This window comes from Malurus melanocephalus, unplaced genomic scaffold (genome assembly GCF_030028575.1).
Source record: "Malurus melanocephalus ecotype Western Australia unplaced genomic scaffold, MMel_1.1 scaffold_98, whole genome shotgun sequence".
NCBI classification, from domain to species: Eukaryota; Metazoa; Chordata; class Aves; order Passeriformes; family Maluridae; genus Malurus; species Malurus melanocephalus.
Genome location: NW_026623330.1, coordinates 427,136 through 446,429, shown reverse-complemented (window position 1 = coordinate 446,429; position 19,294 = coordinate 427,136). Strand labels below are relative to the sequence as shown.

The 19,294-nt window shown below is 37.6% G+C and overlaps 1 protein-coding gene across 3 annotated transcripts in view; it reads right to left on the bottom strand.

Moving 5' to 3' along the window:
- The window catches only part of STXBP4 (syntaxin binding protein 4), a 64,578-nt gene that overhangs the window by 24,317 nt on the left and 20,967 nt on the right, over nucleotides 1–19,294 (bottom strand). For 2 of the 3 annotated variants that reach the window (XM_057368811.1, XM_057368810.1), the window contains 7 exons: nucleotides 18,175–18,281; nucleotides 17,429–17,515; nucleotides 16,269–16,334; nucleotides 10,517–10,693; nucleotides 8,390–8,506; nucleotides 7,823–7,872; nucleotides 6,590–6,723 (listed from right to left, as the gene is read on the bottom strand). In XM_057368811.1, coding sequence (XP_057224794.1) covers nucleotides 6,590–6,723; nucleotides 7,823–7,872; nucleotides 8,390–8,506; nucleotides 10,517–10,693; nucleotides 16,269–16,334; nucleotides 17,429–17,515; nucleotides 18,175–18,281 — 738 coding nt within the window. Of the gene's footprint in view, nucleotides 1–6,585; nucleotides 6,724–7,822; nucleotides 7,873–8,389; nucleotides 8,507–10,516; nucleotides 10,694–16,268; nucleotides 16,335–17,428; nucleotides 17,516–18,174; nucleotides 18,282–19,294 lie in introns of all 3 variants that reach the window. The other variant, XM_057368812.1, reaches the window with a different exon arrangement.

Below are 19,294 nucleotides of genomic sequence, written 5' to 3'. Positions count from 1 at the left end.
CCCAGAAGGAAGGGGGCACACCCAGCTCCTCTGGGAGCACAGGAAAGCCCAGATTTCACAGGAACCAACAACCTGGAGCTACTGGGGAAAGCAGACTCCATTTGGGACCTGGTGTGATTTCATTTTAAAGCAAACAAGTTTATTCCATTTGTGTCCCCCACTGAAGTTCTCAAGTACAGAACTCAATACAACTTTGATAAATTGGAGAGCAGTCAGAAGAATCCAGAGGTGAAGAAAGCGCCAGGAAAGATGGGGTGGAAAGAAAAATTCAGCAAACTGGTGTCATTTATTTGGGGAGACAGCAAACAGGGTGGAGATGCTGCATGGCTTTCAAAAATGTTAAAAGCTGCCACTAAGAGGAAAGAGTGTGGTGCTCTCAATAATAATGGGGTTAAGACAAGTTATAACGGACTTTTGCAACAGTGAGGAGGATTTAGGCCAAAGGAAAAGGTTTCTAGTGGAAAAGATAACTAAAGATGGGAACAGCTCACAGAGGCAGTGGGATATGCTAGAAAATAYCTGTTTGAGTTAATATACACAAATTTGTGTGAAGCCCCCTTTCCAACTGAATCTTTTCTGATTCCTTGGCAGCAAATGACTTAGTGCTACTTTCCTAAACTTCTGTGTAATTTACATTACATGCAGACATTTCTTCCTCTCCCCATTTGCAAAGCATTTTTAYGCCTTGTGTTCACAGAAGTGATACATTTTAATTATATTACACACCAAGAACTCTTATTATTTCCTTTCAAGTATTTCTTGTAAACCCAAGGCAATCCTGRCCAGAGAAAGAGGGGTTAGAGAATGTTTTTTAGGGTTGTCAGACAGCACCTTACTCACAGCCAATAATAACACTAAAACCAAACAAAACYACAGCCAAAGGTGAAACAGCAAAAGGGGTTTTTGGTGTTGTTTTCTTTTTCTTTTCTGCTATTCAGCCTCAATTTGGCCACACGGGTATAAATTATTTCTGTAACATTACAGGCACTGCTTTTAAGTACAGATAAGCACTTAAAAATTACCATTTCATCAGTGATGATGCTACAGCTTAGCAGGCTCTGTTTTGTTTTTTTTGAGTCAGGGATCACCATGCAACCTCAAAACCTCTCCCAGATTATCATAATAAATCTTGCAATTGAAAAGCATATAAAAGAGGCCAGGTTCTGCAGACAAGCTGTAAATCAGTTTTGTGGTTCAGTGGCTGATGGCTGAGTACAGCCTGGAAACCACAGCTCTAATCTGAATTACCTTGAAATGTGTGCAGAACTGTGCATTAAAAAATCCATGTGGATCCAGCACTCAGCACTGAACCTTTGACCAAACATACAGTGCTGAACTGTGGAAATCATGACAAAAAAAGGGAAACCCAGTAAAACATTCTCAGAAAACTGTCAGTGGCTCTCTCTGTGCTTCCTCATCATTATATTGGAATTATTTTCAATACTGGACAGTATTACATTACTTGAGTGGAATGTTTMATTTCTGTTGCAATGACACATATTCAAATTCTTGAACAGATTTTCTTTTTGAAATYACAGCTCTATGAACACTGTCAGAATTACAACTCTTCGTTCTTATTTACCATGCAGGCAGAACTGGAAATTCAAATGATTTCCAGAAAATTAAAAGTCTTGCTGCAAGTAAATAGTTATGTAGAAAAAGCTTTTGAATTCTTGACTGTGTCCTTGTAAAATTAAATATGCTTGGATTTTTTTTTCCTGTGGATTACAGAAATCATTTTTCCTGTTATGCAACTTTGAATTTCAATTTTTCTGCAAGTACATAAGTTGTTCACCTTCAGGTTCCTTACTGTGATCTGAATTGCAGTGTATCTAAAGAGTTGCAGAAAAGCTATCAAATTTTTAATGAAACATTCCCATTTTCAGAATAAGCAAAAATTAAATGAGGTCTGTAATACAATGTAAAAGGGATGTACTTCTCATCCTGCGGGTGTTTGATGTTATGTATTGGAAAAATTAAAATTAAGTCTGGGGTTATTCTCAGTTTACAACMCTGAAGATGTAAAAGGAAAATCACCAAGTTTTACTTCAGTTCCTAATTTATATTCGTGTGTTGCACCAGCAAAGTTTTCAGATCAGCAAAGAAAAGCTGCAGCTCCAGAGGGAAGAGGTTTAATACCACAGGCACTCCTAACTCCTGCTCTTGTGCAGGGGATTTTGCAGCATTGCTCCTGAGAAGATGACAACAGTGGGTATTTATCCCATGAGCAATAAAGTGGCAATATTCTGTGCCAAAAGATACCTGTGCCCAGGAGAGCAAAATTCAGCAGTTCTGCAAGCAGGAGGAGCCAGAGATGGCCAGCTCATATCCCAAAATCAACAACATAATCCTGAGATTTATYTGTGCTTTTTTTAATGTCAGATAAGATCCAACAGCAAAAAGTTTCACTGAATACCTTAATATTGTTACTTTTGAYAAAAATAAAACCACCTTCCCATTAAGTATTTTTGTTTTGAGGGGAAAAAAAATAACCTTCAGGGCCCTGCAAAATGGTGAAATTTTTCTTTGAATGTAACAGTTGATAAACTCTCTTTTGGGAAAAGTCACCTCTTTTGTTGTTGTTGTTCAAMGTTTCAAAGGAATAATACATATTAATTGCACCAAATTAATATTTTCTAGTGGAAGTCCTGTCTCAGCAAATGTTTAGCTGACAAACATAAGCTTTTTACCTTGCAAGCACACAGCACTGATTTTCATTCTTTTGCTAGCAAAAACTATTAAAAAGGGAGCTGCACAGCTGTGCTCAGGATATACTCTGTATAATTTATCAGCTCTCTTCTATTTCTGATTTCAGTAATTCACTGAAATATTTATGGCCTTGCCAGAACAATGAATACACAGAGTTATCTCTTCAGCTATCATTGTGCTGCTCCTTCCCAAGCAGCAGTGAGGAAGGAAGGGACAGTTCTGGTTCATCAGCTGAAAGAATGTCAGAGGCATTCCCTCAATGCTCACTCATCCCCACAAACTGGACYTTGCAGGAAAGAATTTTGTCTGATGTTAAAATTACAAGAAGATGCAGCATCTTTAAAATCAGGAGTCCAACTACCAGAATTTAGCCAGGACATGCAACAATGACAGCTGGATTTTGATGTACAGGTATGAAGCAAAAAGGGAGGGGGAAAATCTCATGTTTGTGTGTCAGTTTAACAGAAATTCTTCTGAATTGCAGCCAATTATCTGTACAAAGTTACAGCACTGCTGTGTTCACAAAATACAAGATTCAAGAACAAAACAGCAAAACTGGATATGGCATTAAATCTGTTGTAATAAACAAACACACCAGGCCTGAAATGTGAATACTTAACAATTTTGCTATTTTGGATAGAAACAATATTGTTATTTGTGAAGCCTTTACTTTAGAGCTCAGTTCCACCCACACTGTTAAAAGAAAGGGAAGGGATAACTGACACTTTCCTGACTGTGGAATGGTTTGGCATTTGAACACGATATAGCTGAAAGATCCCTAAACTGAAGAAATGGATAGATTCAACATTTCAGCTTTTAATGGCCAAGAGGTAAGGCATTGCCCAAAAATCAAAATCAACTTAACCATCAAGAGAACAAGCACTAAAGGATGCTGAGCACCAGCAATTTCCATCCTTCTCTTTTATCTAGTCAGCATCAAAGAAAATGAATATAAAATCCAGGCAACTAAACTTCTGCCTGTAGGATCTTCAAAATCAAATGCATAGTGACTGGCAAGATCAATACGAGCATGGTAAAATAGGATTTTTGGAATCTGTATCAATTTGGAGATAATTTGAGTGAATTTCAGCATGACTGCCACATGTCAGATCCAGGCTGAGGACAGGTTAAATGAATGTGATGGGATAAAAGAGCTCAAGAGTTACAGATGAGTTCCTGCTGAGTGGAGAACCTGGATTTARAGCACCTCCTGGATATGGATGGCTGGGATTGTATCCACTACAGAAAGACTGTAGCTTTGGACAGAAGTTTCAGAGGCAGAGTGAGGAAATCAGCAGCCAAAATACTTGAAAGCTGTGTTATATGAGGGCCCATTTCAAAATGCTGATTGCYTGCTCTTTGATGAGGAGATAAATGTGTTCCAGGGTTAATCAGATTTCGGCCACGATCAGTACCCAGTGTATTCCTTTTCTAAATTTGTAAAAGAAAAGAAGAAAATGCTTTCTCTATTCTTTTTAGCCTGATTTGCACCATATGGTCTACTAAGTGCAGGCAGCAACTACTTTTAAATGCTGCAGCTCTTTCACAGAGGCATTATTATTATCCTCTGCATGATGGAAGTAATTTCAAGTGTTCAGGAGACACATTCTGCAAAGCAGAACGGCCTCTCAAGGCTTAGTTTCTAAAAATAGCTTACAGCCCWTAAAGAAGATGAAGAATGGCTCTTTCAAGGGATGAGCTTGATTATTCTGTTTATTACTTTGTTATTTGCATTTGGGGAGCTGGAGGATCCCGGAGCAGTAAGCCCTGGAAAACGAGTTGTYGTTTTTTTTTTKGKTTTTTTTTGTCAGAGTCCTYGCTTGAAGAATCGCCAAAGTGCCTTCATGGAGCTGTCAGTCAGCCTGCAGAGCTGAAAGCTGATCTGCAGCTCCAGCACAAGGCAATATGTACTCGAAGGTTTTCAGGAATACACTCAACTTCTTCAAGCCTCTTCCCTCAGGCAAAATGTCAGGCTATYGCAGAGGAAGGGGACAGTTTGTGCGGGTAATTTATAAATATGCCATTTTGACCTGGTTGTCAAGAAAGATTTTTTTAAGAAAGGGAGCAGTTTTCTGTTGGAAAAACACTCTACAACCTCGTCTTGGCACCYAGGCTTTGTTTCACATGTATTGTAAATGAATCAAAGAGGTATTTTGGCTGGGGCTCCTTTACTTTGCATTGTACACGAATGAAGCAAATAATAAAAGAAAAGTTCTATTGAGAAGGTAAAATGTATCACAAAGGTTGCCCAGCYAGATATTCTGATCCACTGAGCAATCTCAAAAATATTAACCCCAGTTCTCTGAGAATTCAGTAACAAATTATTATGTTGTGGACATGTCTCTGGCAAAAGGAAACCCTTCAGTCTGCAATGCAATGGCTGTCACACTTTTCTCTTTGATGTATGATATTTATGAAATATCCCATAGACAAGAGACCCCTTTCTGTGACACAAAACTTCAGATCACATGAGAAACATTCAGTGAGAAGTTGGCAGAAAGAGCTGCAGACAGAATGCAATTAGTTACTTTGCCTTAACTACTTTTTCTTTTTTTGAGGGAGAGAGAGAAAGCGAGTGAGGTTTAAAGCTTTAATCTCATACCCAGGCTTGTCAGAGCCCAAATCTATCTGTAATGCTCTCCAAATCAGAATGAACTCAGAAAGATGACGTTCAATCTTTAAATCCTGCGCTGCAGACCTATTTTTAATTGTCAGTTTCATAAAATGGATCCTTGCTGTGGCTCCAGAGCTTTTTAACATGTATTTTACCTGTCCTGTTTGACATAAGACATGTTAGTATTAATTTAGAACTGAACGTTTTCTTTGCACAATTTCCTGCGTAGTGTAATAAAACCAATTCAGTGTGACAGAACTAGCATTGTCACTGGTGGAAAACCAATTATCTCCTCTCCTGGTCACTGTTATTCTTTTCACTTCCACCAGTAACTCTAACTCTAATATTCTGGACACTTTTAAACAAATCTTTTCTTCTTATTTTGCTTTCTTTGTCAGAGTGAATAATAAATAAATGCTTGAAAAATAATGTCAAAAACCATATTTTTCATATCTTACTTTCTCAACAAACATTTTTTCAGTCTCTACATTAATTTCTAAACAATCTAAGCTATTCAACTCTTTGATACAATAATTATTGGCAACCATAATGAACCACCTTCCCCAAACCTCCTGTAATGTACCATTTCTGTTCCATTTTTGTAAATCAATCCCTTTAAGCTGGATTAGAACTGMCACATCTGCTCAACTCTAGGCAAATACCATCCAAATACACCATCATTTCCATGATCTGAACCAGGAATTCTATAGGAAGTCRAAGTTGTTTCTCAGATTTTCAAGTGATGCAGTTTATGACAGCAGCTCTCATGAATTCCCATCATTTTCACCAGTGGGAACAGATTTCTGTTCATGACCTGAGGACATACACAGATATCTCCAAATGGAACTGCTGCCTACATTCACTCCCTGCAGCAACAACGTCTTCATTAAAACACTTTGATGCATGTTCATGTAAATCCAGCAGAATAACGTTTTGCAAATATTCCAACATGAAAAGCTGAGCATTAAAGTAACGAAATTCTGCTAGTTTTACATGATTCTGGTAAACTTCATATTCCTCATTTTGGCATTCATTTTTTGCTTTAAGTTTTCTTGTGAAGAAATGTACTCTGGAATAACTTTATCTTCTAATTATACTTTGATGAAGATGCATCCTGAGCTGACACTGAACCTGCTCTGTCCTCCCGTGCTAGGAATGATTTATTCTGCCAGCTCACATCCAATTTTAAATGAAATTATCCATCTTCCTGGCTGATGAACTGCTACCAGGATTTGAAAGCACACAGAGATGGACACACTTACTCACAATCTACTTCCAAAATGGCACGGACAGACTTGGCAAGATCCCTGGCTTCTGCKGCAAGAGCTGCTGTGACAGTGGGTCCGACCCTTCCCAGCCGTGCCAGAAGTGCCTTAGTGGACAATGTTGTTCTCCTGTCACTAAGAGAACAAAGAATAAGGGTTCATTTGTAAGATGATAAAGGAATTTGCTACTTTTAATAAGGTAGATTTGTTTTTACTAAGTGGTTTTGTAGGAACAAAAAGGATTCATGCTACCAGAGTATTATAGTGAACTTGCCCCAGCAGCAGCCCTGGCTGTACAATAAAATATTTGGAAAGTTCAATTCAAGTAACATTCCCCACTCAAAAAGAAGTGTCAGGGACTCAGTGGGTGTCAGGAAAGGAACTTGAATGGAATTTTCATACTAGCATTTCAGAAGGGACTCTGCTTCCTGGGACCCAGCTCTTGTCTGCTCTGCTGTCAGCGAGTCAGTTTGGCACCTTGGCTTTGTGTTTGAGAATTAATCCATTCATTGAAATAAATTCTATGAACTTTATAAAACAAACAGCATCACTGTTGTGTGCAGTGCCAATGGGAACTGCATCTTACTGATTATCTACAATATCACAACCTGCATTTTTTGTTTTAATAAAGTTCCAGTTCTCTTAAATACATTTGATTTCCTTGAGAGCTGCACTGAAAAACATTGCAGGAAAGACACTGAACAAGTTTACTGTTCCATAAATATTAATGGAATGTTATCTGGAGTATATAGGCACAACCATGCCAATATTCTGAAGGACCAAAGGCTGCTTAAATCTTCTTGAATATTCCCAGTACCTTTTTAAACAAGGAAAGTAATAAAATGTAAATGGACACACATTTTATCAACTTATTTATATGCTACYGGATTCATTGTGATGCAAAATCACCTAGGAGAATCTAAAAAAAATATTAAAAAATTATAACCCACTGTTAAGGTTCCTTGCATTTTAACTAATCCTTAGTACATTATAATTACTTTATGGAAATATCCAGACAACCATAGCTATGTAATTACTAACTATTTTAATTTAATTCAGAGGTTTTTAATGAAGCTGTATCCTGAAAGCCTAATTTATAATTCATGCCATTCCCTCTCCTTCAATAAAATGACACTCAGAACTATACAGCAAAAGTATAGGAAAAAATAGCTACAAGACAGTTTTTGGAGACTCAGAAACCAAAGTAGAAGTTTGCATTATTGCCATTTCATACCTTAAAACTGTTGAGGAAGTAGAATTATCTGAAAGTAYTTCATGCACAACCTGTTGGTCACAGTCAAAAAGTTAACAGTTTATAAATCCACACAGTCAAAAAGTTAACACTTCATAGTTTGATGTTCTGTTTGGGGGTGGGGGATTTGATTTGTAATTTAAGTGGCTAGTCTCTCCCAGCCAGAAAACCAAAAATAAAAACCAAAATATGATAACCCATTTAAATGAAGTAAATATAACATCACTTTTGTTGTTGTTTCATCGCATTCCAAAGTATCATCATTAGCTTTTATGCCATTTTMTTCTGAGGAGTTTCACAGAAATTTATAGAGTTTAGGTAGAAAAAAATTATCAGATTATTGTCATTTGTCAAGTACAGCAAAACATAAAGATTGTGTAAYCTCTTGATAGATCTGTACATTTATACATTATTTCCTTTCTCTGTTTCTAGGAATGAAAGGATCTCTGCAAACCAGTTTATACTCAATCTACTATGCTCATTGCTCACAAACATCAACACAAATCTTTCCCAATTAAGGTATTTTCTAGAAATGAAAGGCAAAGTTACCTCCACAAATTGCAGCAGTTTTTCAGTAGTCACCTCAAAGGTCTTCCTGGCCGACTCCGATTTCCGCAGCTGGCAGTCGAGCACTGTAACCCTCTTTCTCAAGTCTTGAATGTTCTCCTGGGAAAAGGATTGAAATTTTAAGGTTTTTATTCTAATAATTTTCTCCCATGGCTCACACAGAGACATAACGTGAACTGACTGTTTGGGATGTTTAACACATTCTTTTCTACATTTCTGTAAAACTCATAACTGGAATGGTAAATCAGCTCCAAACTGCAGCAGATTTTGGCAAAGGTAAAAATAAAATTGAAATATAACAACAGGGACRGGGCTGAAAATAAGGAGAGTTTGAACTGATTTATGAATGGAACAAAAATACCAACCTGATAGTGACTGCATCTGTCAGCAAGGTGGCAGAAACTGCCAGAACAAACTCAGTCCTYGAGTTTGCATCCTCACATCCTTTGGCCAACTCAGTAATTATAGYTCATCTTGGAGGAAATCACCCCCAGGATGCCTCTGCATGCACTTGTATAACSTATTGATCAGGGTTATGCATCCCTGCCTCCTTCAGGGCAGAGGAYGTGAGCCCTGCTAGATGCAGTCCTGGGGGCTCTGGTGTCACTGGAGTCCCTGGCACTGTTCCTGTCAGAGGACCACGAGTGAAGTCCTCACATGTACCTGGGCATGTTTGTTTAGCTGAGCTGTCTGCTGGGCACAACATCTAGAAAGATCTCTCCACRATTCAGAAAATATCACTATAGTTAAAAATAAACTCTTATATTACACTGCAGGTGATCATTCTAAAAGCCTACAATCTACTCTAAAACTCCTGCCAACAAATCACCAAAACCCACTTATTAACTTTCCTGGAAGCAAATAATCATTGTACAAAGCATCAGAATCACCATCACCCTGAATGTCAAAGAATCTGCTGTTTCCAACACTTTTTTTTAAAATTTCACTGTCCACTCTGGAGGAAGAGGGACTTCACTCTTTCACACTGAAAAGGGTATAATATGGAATTAGTACCTACTTGATTCTGCTTCTTTTGGATAAGAAATACAGAGATTCACATCTCCACACAGGTATTCAAGGACCCAGTCAGAATTTCAGGAATTCAAGCTATAATCACTGGAACAAACCTCCAGGAAAGCAACCCACACCCTCTGAATTTGGCTATTTATGCAAATCCTAGAAAACAAACAGTGCTGCAAGAACACCCGGCATAGAAGATGGGGCATCTCACCCAGATGTTCAGAAAGAAGAATTCAATGGTGTGATTCACCTCATCCCTCAMAATCAGATGAGAGGAATTCCACCCTGGGATCCATAGGGATTTTTTAAACTGTTCTCTGCAAGCTTCATCACAGAGCTTGGCTTTACCTCCTAATGCCTTGAGATRTTAAATTAATTCTCAGGATGAAATAAGGCAACATTTTAGCAGGTTTTTTTCACCAGGTCATCTGCACATCCATTTTTCATGAGAAAAACAAGGTAACCTCCCAAATGCCAACCTGCTTGCTTGTGTTCAAACCGTGTCTAGAACACAGGTCTGCAGTTATGGGGAAAACTTTTTAAGTGCTTTCAATATTTTATTTCTTAGCATGTTCTGAAATGCCTCACTGCAGATGAAGTGGGTTTAAAATATAAGGCTCAATTAAAAAGACATTTTTATGGCAGGATTAGTAGCATTTGAATGATTATCTCAATTCAATCTAAATTTACTTTTGAACAGGAGTGGACTTTATATTGCTGCTACTTGTCTGACAGAAATATAAACCTGAAAGCCATTTTGACATGAGTACAAAAGCATACAAATAATACAAATAAAGACAAAGTGGAATCTTTAAAGACAATATATCTGCAGCTCAGAAACTATTCCAGGCTTAATGCTGGACCTGTGACCCACTTATGCTGGGAGCTCCTGTTTTTCCAGCCTGAAGATGTCTGGAAAGGAAAAGCCTTGCACACTTCCCATTACCCTCTCCACGACACATCATCCCAGTTATTGAATAATACAAGACCAACGGTGACCTACTTTAGAAAAGCAGATGAAAAGAAAATGAAAACAAGATACACGACAACAGCGAGGAAACCATGGTAACTCCRCCAGGCTTTGCTTACTTTATTTTGGCCAGAATGTTCAGCGAGCTGAGCCTTCAGCTCTCCAATTTCAGCCTCCAGCAGGCGAATCACTTCTTCATAGTCCAGCTCCATGCCCCGGGCCTGTCTCTGTGCAGCCTCTGCCAGGTGAATTCTGCTCCTCAGGGCTCTCGTCTCCTCCACAGCTGCCTTGGCTTCCTGCAGACCACACAGTGCAGAGGAAAAGTTACAACTCTAGCTAGAAAAAGAGATTGAGCCCCAAAGTGCTGTAGCTGGCATAAGGGCTTTCTGATAGTGTTCATAGTTAGAGGGCTCAGTTGTTGATTTTTAATATATGATGTGCAGTTGAAAAACAATTATGGACAGARACATCATCTTCCTAATAAATTAAATAATGAGTTCTATAATTACTGAAAATCTGCTTGAATGAAAGATTTGCTTGAAATTCGCCAGATGCTGCTGATCTGCCCCATTGCTTCCATACCAAAAAAGTACCTCAATGAAATGTTCCTTCATTTTATTACTATTGCCTGAATTCACACTCTAGTCACAGCTCACACACATRCAGATGGACTTTTCATACAAGTATTCAGTCCACACTCTTCTCAGAACCAGTGCTTTTTATAAAATCTCTTTTTCTGCCTAGCTCCTGCTCCTATATTTGCTCCTAATATCCTGTATTATCACAAAAGACTGGCAGATAAAACTTACATATAAATAATGTAGAGAAAACAGAAAATCAGAAACTGCTAGCTTTTAATTCAGCTAATGTAATCCCTAAATGCTGCAAAACCTCATTTCAAGAAAGATATTGCTCAGTTCATTTTAGGACTGAATATTAATTCAAGCTAACTTTGATTAATAAATTAGAAAGCCAAGCTAAAGGTCTGGACAACAGATGAGTTTACACACTAGGGATAAAACAAACAAACTGCTCATGCAAAATGCACACTGGCACCAAAATCAGTAACCCATCTCTCCCTTTAGCTTTTAATTAACCTGTGGGAAAAGTCATTTTTAATCAATTTTCACTAATTAAAGTTTTAAGCTTGGAATATACAAACTCACAGAGMGAAATGTTTTTTGTAGAAGTTGCTCAGTTGAGGATGCTTAGGGGAATATTCTACTCCTTGTCTACCTATTACATCTTATTATTACAATTMTATACAATTATATCTGGTTGGGAATGGAACCAGAGGGAAAACAGGTGGGTGCAGAGAAACACAATGGGACTCTAACAAGGAGGAAATAACCTTGTAGAATCTAGGTTTGAAATTACTATTTCTGGAAAACCTAGATGACCAAATCTTCCTTGCTTTGTAGAAGAAGTGGCACATAATATATAACAAACAGGAGTCATAACAGAAATGTCTAGAGAGGTCAGTTAAACTTAAAAATGCAGATTTAATTCTTTCCTAACAGAAGCAGTTGTTCTGTTTCAATATCCTTCCAGTCACATTTTCCTTTACTTTGTGACAGTATTTTTTCTGCAAAATGATCTTCCAATCTCAGCTTCAAATGACTTTTAACCTCTATTTTAATGAACAATATAGTCCAGGCCCTAAATYAACTAATCTCAGTGACATGTAACCAGGACATCATCTCCCTCATCTTTGCAATGTAACACCAATCTGGATCAGGGCCAGGGACATCCTGGTCTCAGAAAATAGAGCAGTAAAAGTAACCACACATGTAGAACAGCAACACCATCAGTGAACATTGGTGTTGTATAATTTAGAGGTTTCTGGTACAGGGCACAAGCAACAAGAGATCTATTTCAGTGACCTTTAATCTGACAGTGAGCAGAATGGTTTTTTTCTTTTCCTTTGGAASGATGAGGTGAACTACACGAGGATCACCTGCACCTGGAAACACAGATTTGTCCCAAAATTGATTGCTCCATGTGTGTGTTACTCCTCACGTTGKTTTCAGCACTGAGAGCAGTGTGAGGGTCACTCCTGCTCACACTCCCTGAATGCACAGCAGAACAATCTCCCCTCCTGCACGCTGCTCGTGGCACTCATTTTTCCTAGAAACAACTCAGGGAACACARGGACTTCTTAGAAATTATCAATCTGCACAAGAAGGGGTCAAAATTACTGCCTCTGGAGAGGGCACTTCTTTGCCACTGTAAGAAACAAAATGAGTCAACAGCAAGGAGAGCTGGGCTCTGCTGATACAGAGGATGAGCTGGGAGACTTTGGCAGCAAAGGCATCCTTGGGAAAGGCTGGGGGTGGCAAAAACGATTCCTGGAGACAAAAGTGACAAGATGCTCCAATGTTCAGTTTGTCTAAYAGAAATGAACACAGAGGCCTTGAAAAAGGGTGGCATCTTAAAAACCCACACTTAGGAATTAATTAAATAAAGCAACAGAAGAAAAGTGAAGGGAAAATTGCTATTATGAAAAGGGAGGTCTTCATGTTGAAAGAAGACCTCCTTGAGAKAAAGGTTTAATCTCCTATAATCCAGCATTGCCTTTACTCCTCCGTTGTTTTTTCAGAACTCCAGTTGTTGAATATTAATTTCTCTGTAATAGCAGACTAAGTATGACCAGATTTCAACAGTGAAAGACCTAAAGGAATAATTAGGGAACAATGGCTTCTTACATTACAATGAAACAATTACACACACTACAACTTAGTAAATTAGTAAAATCTCCTGACACACCAGAGCTGTTTGCTGGAACAGGGGGACACAAAGGGAAACKATTCCATCAGGTTTTCCCCATTTTTCAGTCACTGGAGGTGGCACTGCAGGGACACAATGGGCTCTCTCACCTGCCCACCAGTGAAGAGCTGATGGGAACACCCATTTCACCAACACAAGCTCATCYCACTCCAATGTATGAAAAATGTGTCCAAAGCCAGGCTTGGAGCAGCCTGGGATAGTGGAAGGTGTYCCTGCCCTTGGCAGGGAGTGGAATGAGATAAACTTTAAGGTCCTTTCCAATCCAAATYGAAGACACAAGAGAAATGGGATCTGCAGCTGCTGATATTTCATTTATATAAATGTCCCATGGGACCAATTGTCCTGATCTGCTATGAAGCCACTGCAATCAATAAGGAATTGAAAGCTGGAGGAGAGAAGCTGAATCCTTAAAAAAGCAATTTCAGGGTACAGGTTTCTTTCTAAGCCAGGTTCTATTTCTTCCTTGGATAAATTTGAGTGTCAGAAGGTTTTAGCCAGGTTTTATTCCAGCCACCACAAATGCCAGAACTATGATATTCTTTTAAACCACATGAAAATTGTAGTTACAAATCAATCATGCTTGTTGATTAATTTTACATCAATTATATGCCAAAACCATCCTTTAAAAGGACTTTTAATATCTTTACTATGTATTAAAGTTAAAAAGCTGTTGAAATAAACCCAGTATTTCTTTCAGGAAGGGCGAAATAAATTAGATACTGCTTCCAAAATAGCAGCCATTCAAATCCCCTCTTTTCCCCTCGGAGAAAACAACCAGAACAGCAAATCTCAGCCCTAGGAACAGAGTCCAGCAGTTTGGGACACCACAAACAGGATCTTATCTTTACAACTTCTCCCATTTATGATGTTTAGCTGAGTGCTTCAGCTGACAGAGGCTGCCCAGAAAAAGCTGTAATACAGAAGGGATCATTGTGGCTGAAACAAGCCAGRGCTCTCAGGCAGCACAGGATCCAGTCCAACCCCTCCAGGAAGACACAAGACATCGTTACAGATTTCACATTCATGCTCTTGGCAAGACTTCAGGTACTCCAAAAGTGCCTTTCTGTGTTTTGTGCCAATTCCAGCTTACACAGGGTTCAAGGAAGCCCCAGAGATATAATGCTATGTCACAACTTCAAAGCAAAAATAGATCAATTAATGAATTTTAATTGTCACGTAGCACTATTAGAAAATAATCRCTACCTCACTGCGAGTTTAGCAGCATTTCTAATCTTCAGAGTTTATTCATGCTGGGAGTTACTGAGTCAAGCACTGCTTAATGAATTGGTACTAACAAAGCATGTTCATYAACCAGAATATTTGTACCCCTGTCTTAATGAATCTGTAATCTCTACAATTTTCAATTAATAGAAAATACCAAATGTACCCCCATACATGACTGGTAACCTATATCCTCATTTAAAACCCTGATTTTCCAGGAAAGCAGTAATTTAAAAAAAAAGTTTAAATAACACTGAAGTAAGAAGACTTTAAGCACCGATTTAAATTTTTTTTTTTGGTTTACTGTGGTTGTTTGTTACTTTTAATCAGGCCATTAGGGCTCCATAAAGTACTCATTAACCCCTTTCATTAACTCCAGCTCCAGCAGGAATGCACATCACAGGTTAAATTGCAACTTGTACTCTAAGTAGCCTATTTTTAAAAAACTTTGTATCACAGTGAATTTCAGTGCCAATATTGGTTTGAAACTACAGAAATATATCTACAATAACATACATAAACCACTTGAAAAGGCACCAAATATAAACAGAAGAAAATGTCCATTAAAAGCCCACTTATATCTCCTAAAATGGATCACACAGTGCTATAATTATATATAATTTAGTATTTCCCTTTCACTTAACTATACAGAACCCTTTCAATGCCTTCAAGAAAATCAGTATTTATCCCTGGGAGGACTGCTGAACTTCACCACCAAACGACAGTACCTGAGAAAAATAAAAGTGGGAGGACCTCGAGTGGTGGCAAACGGGCACTGCTGCCACTTAAAAAMATCTCAAACCAGCCCTGTCCAAGGCTGCCTTCCCAGGAAAAACAGGTTTGTGCTAGGGTTTGTACTTGGTAATAGCTTTAATCTGGATAAATAAACTGAATAAGTGCTCTAGTCTAGAAAACACATTGAACCCATTTTAGATAATGGACCTTAAAATGCATTCCAGGAACAAATCTTSCAGGTAAATTTTATCCAAAAGATAACCCAGTTCATTTCCTTCATTTCCCAGAGTGTACAGAAGGAAACATCACGATACTGATGGAAAAAGCTTCCAAGCAGCTCTCACATTCAAGGAATAAAAGACGATAATGAAAGTGGCTCAACAAATAAGCAAAAATGTAAAATTAATCTTAATACAGTGGATTTTTAAAACTGTATCTTGCATTTTTACACATGACATCTGACAGGAAAAAAAGGTAAGGAAGGCAGCCAGCTCATCCGAAGGGAAGACRGCCAAGGTATTCAGGAGAAAGACAGAACAGGAAAGGTCCTTGGTTTGRAATCCTGGCTATAAATGACACAAGATGTAGATATAATTGGGAATTTCCTTTAAGAGACACAAGGAGGCCAAATACTCTGATTTATTCTCTCATAGCTGCAGACAGATTTGGACACAGAAACRARACTTTCCTCACAAAACCCTGACTACAACTTTCTCCCTGGCAATTTTTTCCCACTTAAGACYGGCTGACATATAAAGTGGTTAATCTTAGTTCTGTAAATCAGGCACACTGTAGCCTAAGAACAGCAAAATCTCTTCAAGAATACTTAGGCCAGAAAGGTACTACTACATCATTATCTCACTTCATTGATCCAGCCTGTCTTAGGGTTCCTATCTCAATTCAACACCAGAGAAATAAATTACTGCTCTAAAAACTGAAGGATCRATATTCTCCACTTTTAATCAAAAGCTCTGCAGTAACATGAGAACCAYTTTGTGCTGAAATCAGTGTGGAAGTATAGTCYGTATGACCACCAGGAGAGAAATAAGTGCTCCCTTCTCCCTTCCACAAAAAAAAAAAAATTATGAAAAATGAAAATAATTACAATTTTTAGAAATTTCAACATACTTGCTTGACTGCTTGTAGCTGCTCTGTCAACTGTTTCTGTAAGTTCACAGATTCAGACAACTCTTCCTGTTAAAAAAAAAACAAAAAGAAGAAATAGTTAATAAACACATTTGAAAAAAAAATTAGTCCTAAAATTCAATTAGCTCTTTCAAAACTACAGGAAGCAACACTTAACTTCTGTCAACAGCTTTTATAAAACCTGTGATAAAACCATATGAAAACTAACTTTTCTGTGAGGTCACTGATGCTGTTTAAATTTCTTGAGTATTTTGGAATTTTTTACTGAACATTTCTGGGATATGTGGAAAAGAGGGTAAGAAATCAGGCAGTTAATTATAGATTGATCATTATCAGTTGTCCACATCAGCAGTTGAGGGACTCGTGGTCAGTATTCACTGTGTTCAATGTAAATTGGATTTTTTCATTTCAGTACAAAGCTCTGAGAAGAAAAACCCTCATGCATAGAACAGAGAACAGATCTCGGACTACAGAAACATTGAGTTGATTGTAATTTACAGCAAGAATTTTTCTGGCCCAAGAGGTAATTTATTTAATTGTCTTTATCCCAAGCTCAATATTCCTGGTCAAGAAGCAGAGTTATGTGTGCTGAATACAGAACTTTTTATCTTTTGKTTTGTTACAAAAGGAATTCAGCACCATGGGACTGTGGCTGCAACCTGGAACATTAAGAAACAATAAATATATTTATTGTTTTAGGCCTTGGGAATTTTGTGATGTCTGGGAAAATGTGTATTRATTTTTCACGCAGATTAATTTATCCTCCAGTTCTGATTCCTTTCAGAATTATCAGCACACGCTCAGGCTCTGCAGTTACCAGGATCACACATTTTTAAATAAAATTGCCATGCAAATCAGTCACTTCTCCAAATGCACTTTGTGAGATGGCTGCTTAGTCTCATTTCTCTATGGATCAGATTAAAAAAGGTGTTAGCATTGAGTGCAACAGCTAAAATTCACTGTCTCCACAAATATATTGCAAGCAATCTCCAAACATGATTAGGACTGTCTGCTCTGCCATTTCATTTATCTATGAGAAACTGCACATGAAATTCAAAAGAAGAACAATAAATTACTACATAAACTAAAAAAAAAAAAGAATAGTCTCGAATAATTGAAAGCAAATAAAAATTAAGTATTACCTTTAATTTACTSATTTCCTTTAAAGCTTCATTTCTTTCTTTCTTAAGTCTTTCCACATCATCCTCCAAGGAATCACTGCTTACAAACTGTGTGTATATAAATACGTAAGGTTAGAATGTATTGCTAACTGTGTCTTCCATAATCTCAAACATCTTATATTAAAATCCTGCTAAAAAAAGAGGAGAATTAAATCTTAAGGTAATTTAAAGCTCTGAAAAATAATAAAAACATTTTAGAAAAATTTTAACCAACTTATCTTCCAAGGTAACAATTATTTTTCCTTTTAAAATGCATTAGTAAATGTGTTTTTAAAAGTATCAAGAATACATCACTAATACCCTCTCTTTGCTTCGATATTTTAAATTTTAAGCTATTTTATTTCAGTGTTCATATGCTAAAAATGCTCTTTTTTAAAGACACCTCAAGAATAAAATTATTTTCATTGTAGCAGCAGTTCAAATCATTGGGCCCAGTGATTGTTTCTCACTCACACAGGTTGTAGAAATACGAATTTCATTAAGAAATCTCAGCAAATCAATATTGTCCAGACTTCAACCACCCACAATTTAATTACATTAATTGCTTTCTGCAAATTAGGCTGCTTAAAAAAGCTTCACAGAAACTAGGTTATCCTAAAGAACCACATGGTGTGGAGTTTTTTTAAACATCTGCCCAAGATTTGGATACAATAATCTCCAATAATCTCCTCCCAAATGTTAAAACACTGATCAGGCACAAGTTTTACCTGTGAGTCCTGTAMGTTGGCAACTTCACTGACCCCAAAAGATTTGTGGCCATCATCAGCTGCATTTGATTGCCCAGACAACAGATTCCTTGAAACTTCAACGAAATCTAAGAAAAAAAAACAGTTCAGGTTTTGCTGCTGTATCTCACAAATTCAGTTTAGTAACAGATCCTTGATGCAACAAAACTGCAATTATCACCATGAGCAGCCACTCTGATAATGCAGTGTCTGTCCTCTAAGCTTTCTAAAGAAAAATGTAAAAATCAGAGAGATTTGTCCAAAAAGAAACTTCTGGCAAAGCTGCTGAGAATAAAAATGCCCAAAACACAGCRTGGGATGAAATGTTCTCAAATCAAATTGTAAAAGGGAAAAGAAAACAGAGGTGAAGTTCACCCTCAAAGTCCTGAGATGTTCTGCATTTTGCAGGTGCCTGTGAAAAATGAAACAAATCTGCACACCAGGTACACACACCTGCCCTTTCCACTGAGCTGATCTTATCAGAGCAGACAGGAAAAAGGAAAAATTTCATGGTAGCTCAGATCTCATGGCTTCCTTTAAACCCGACAGGAACTTGGTAAAATTGATGCTGACCAAGTTGAAAGTTTTAAATGCAAGCACTCCCTTATTCACAATCAACATGGCTTGGATCACCCATCCATTTTGATATAAAAGATTCTGTTCCACTATGAAAGGTGGAAATATAAAAAGGCCAGTTTACATAAAATCTGATAAAAGATCCAGTATCTTTCTTGCTGAGATATTGAAAATCCAGTGTCTTTTAGGATGTTTAAGTACAAAATGCTATTTTTCACACACGAGTGTTTTTCATAAACTTTAGGAAAAGTGAAACTTCCATCAGTTTTAGCATCAGAACCATCATGTCTCACAGTTTCTGAAAAATATTTTTAAATTGTCAGTGTCATCAACCAAAATTGTCATAACCAACAGAAGCAGCTCATTGCCATCAGAATTAGGTTTAGCTGGAAGAACTGTGATGGTCCYCCTGCAAATCTGTTTCTGTATGCAAGAGTTGAAATGTTCTTGCTTCCCACATATTAAAGTGAAGTGATCCATCAATTTAGTTCCTTCAAGAAGCCTCTTCAACTATCAAACTCTTTCA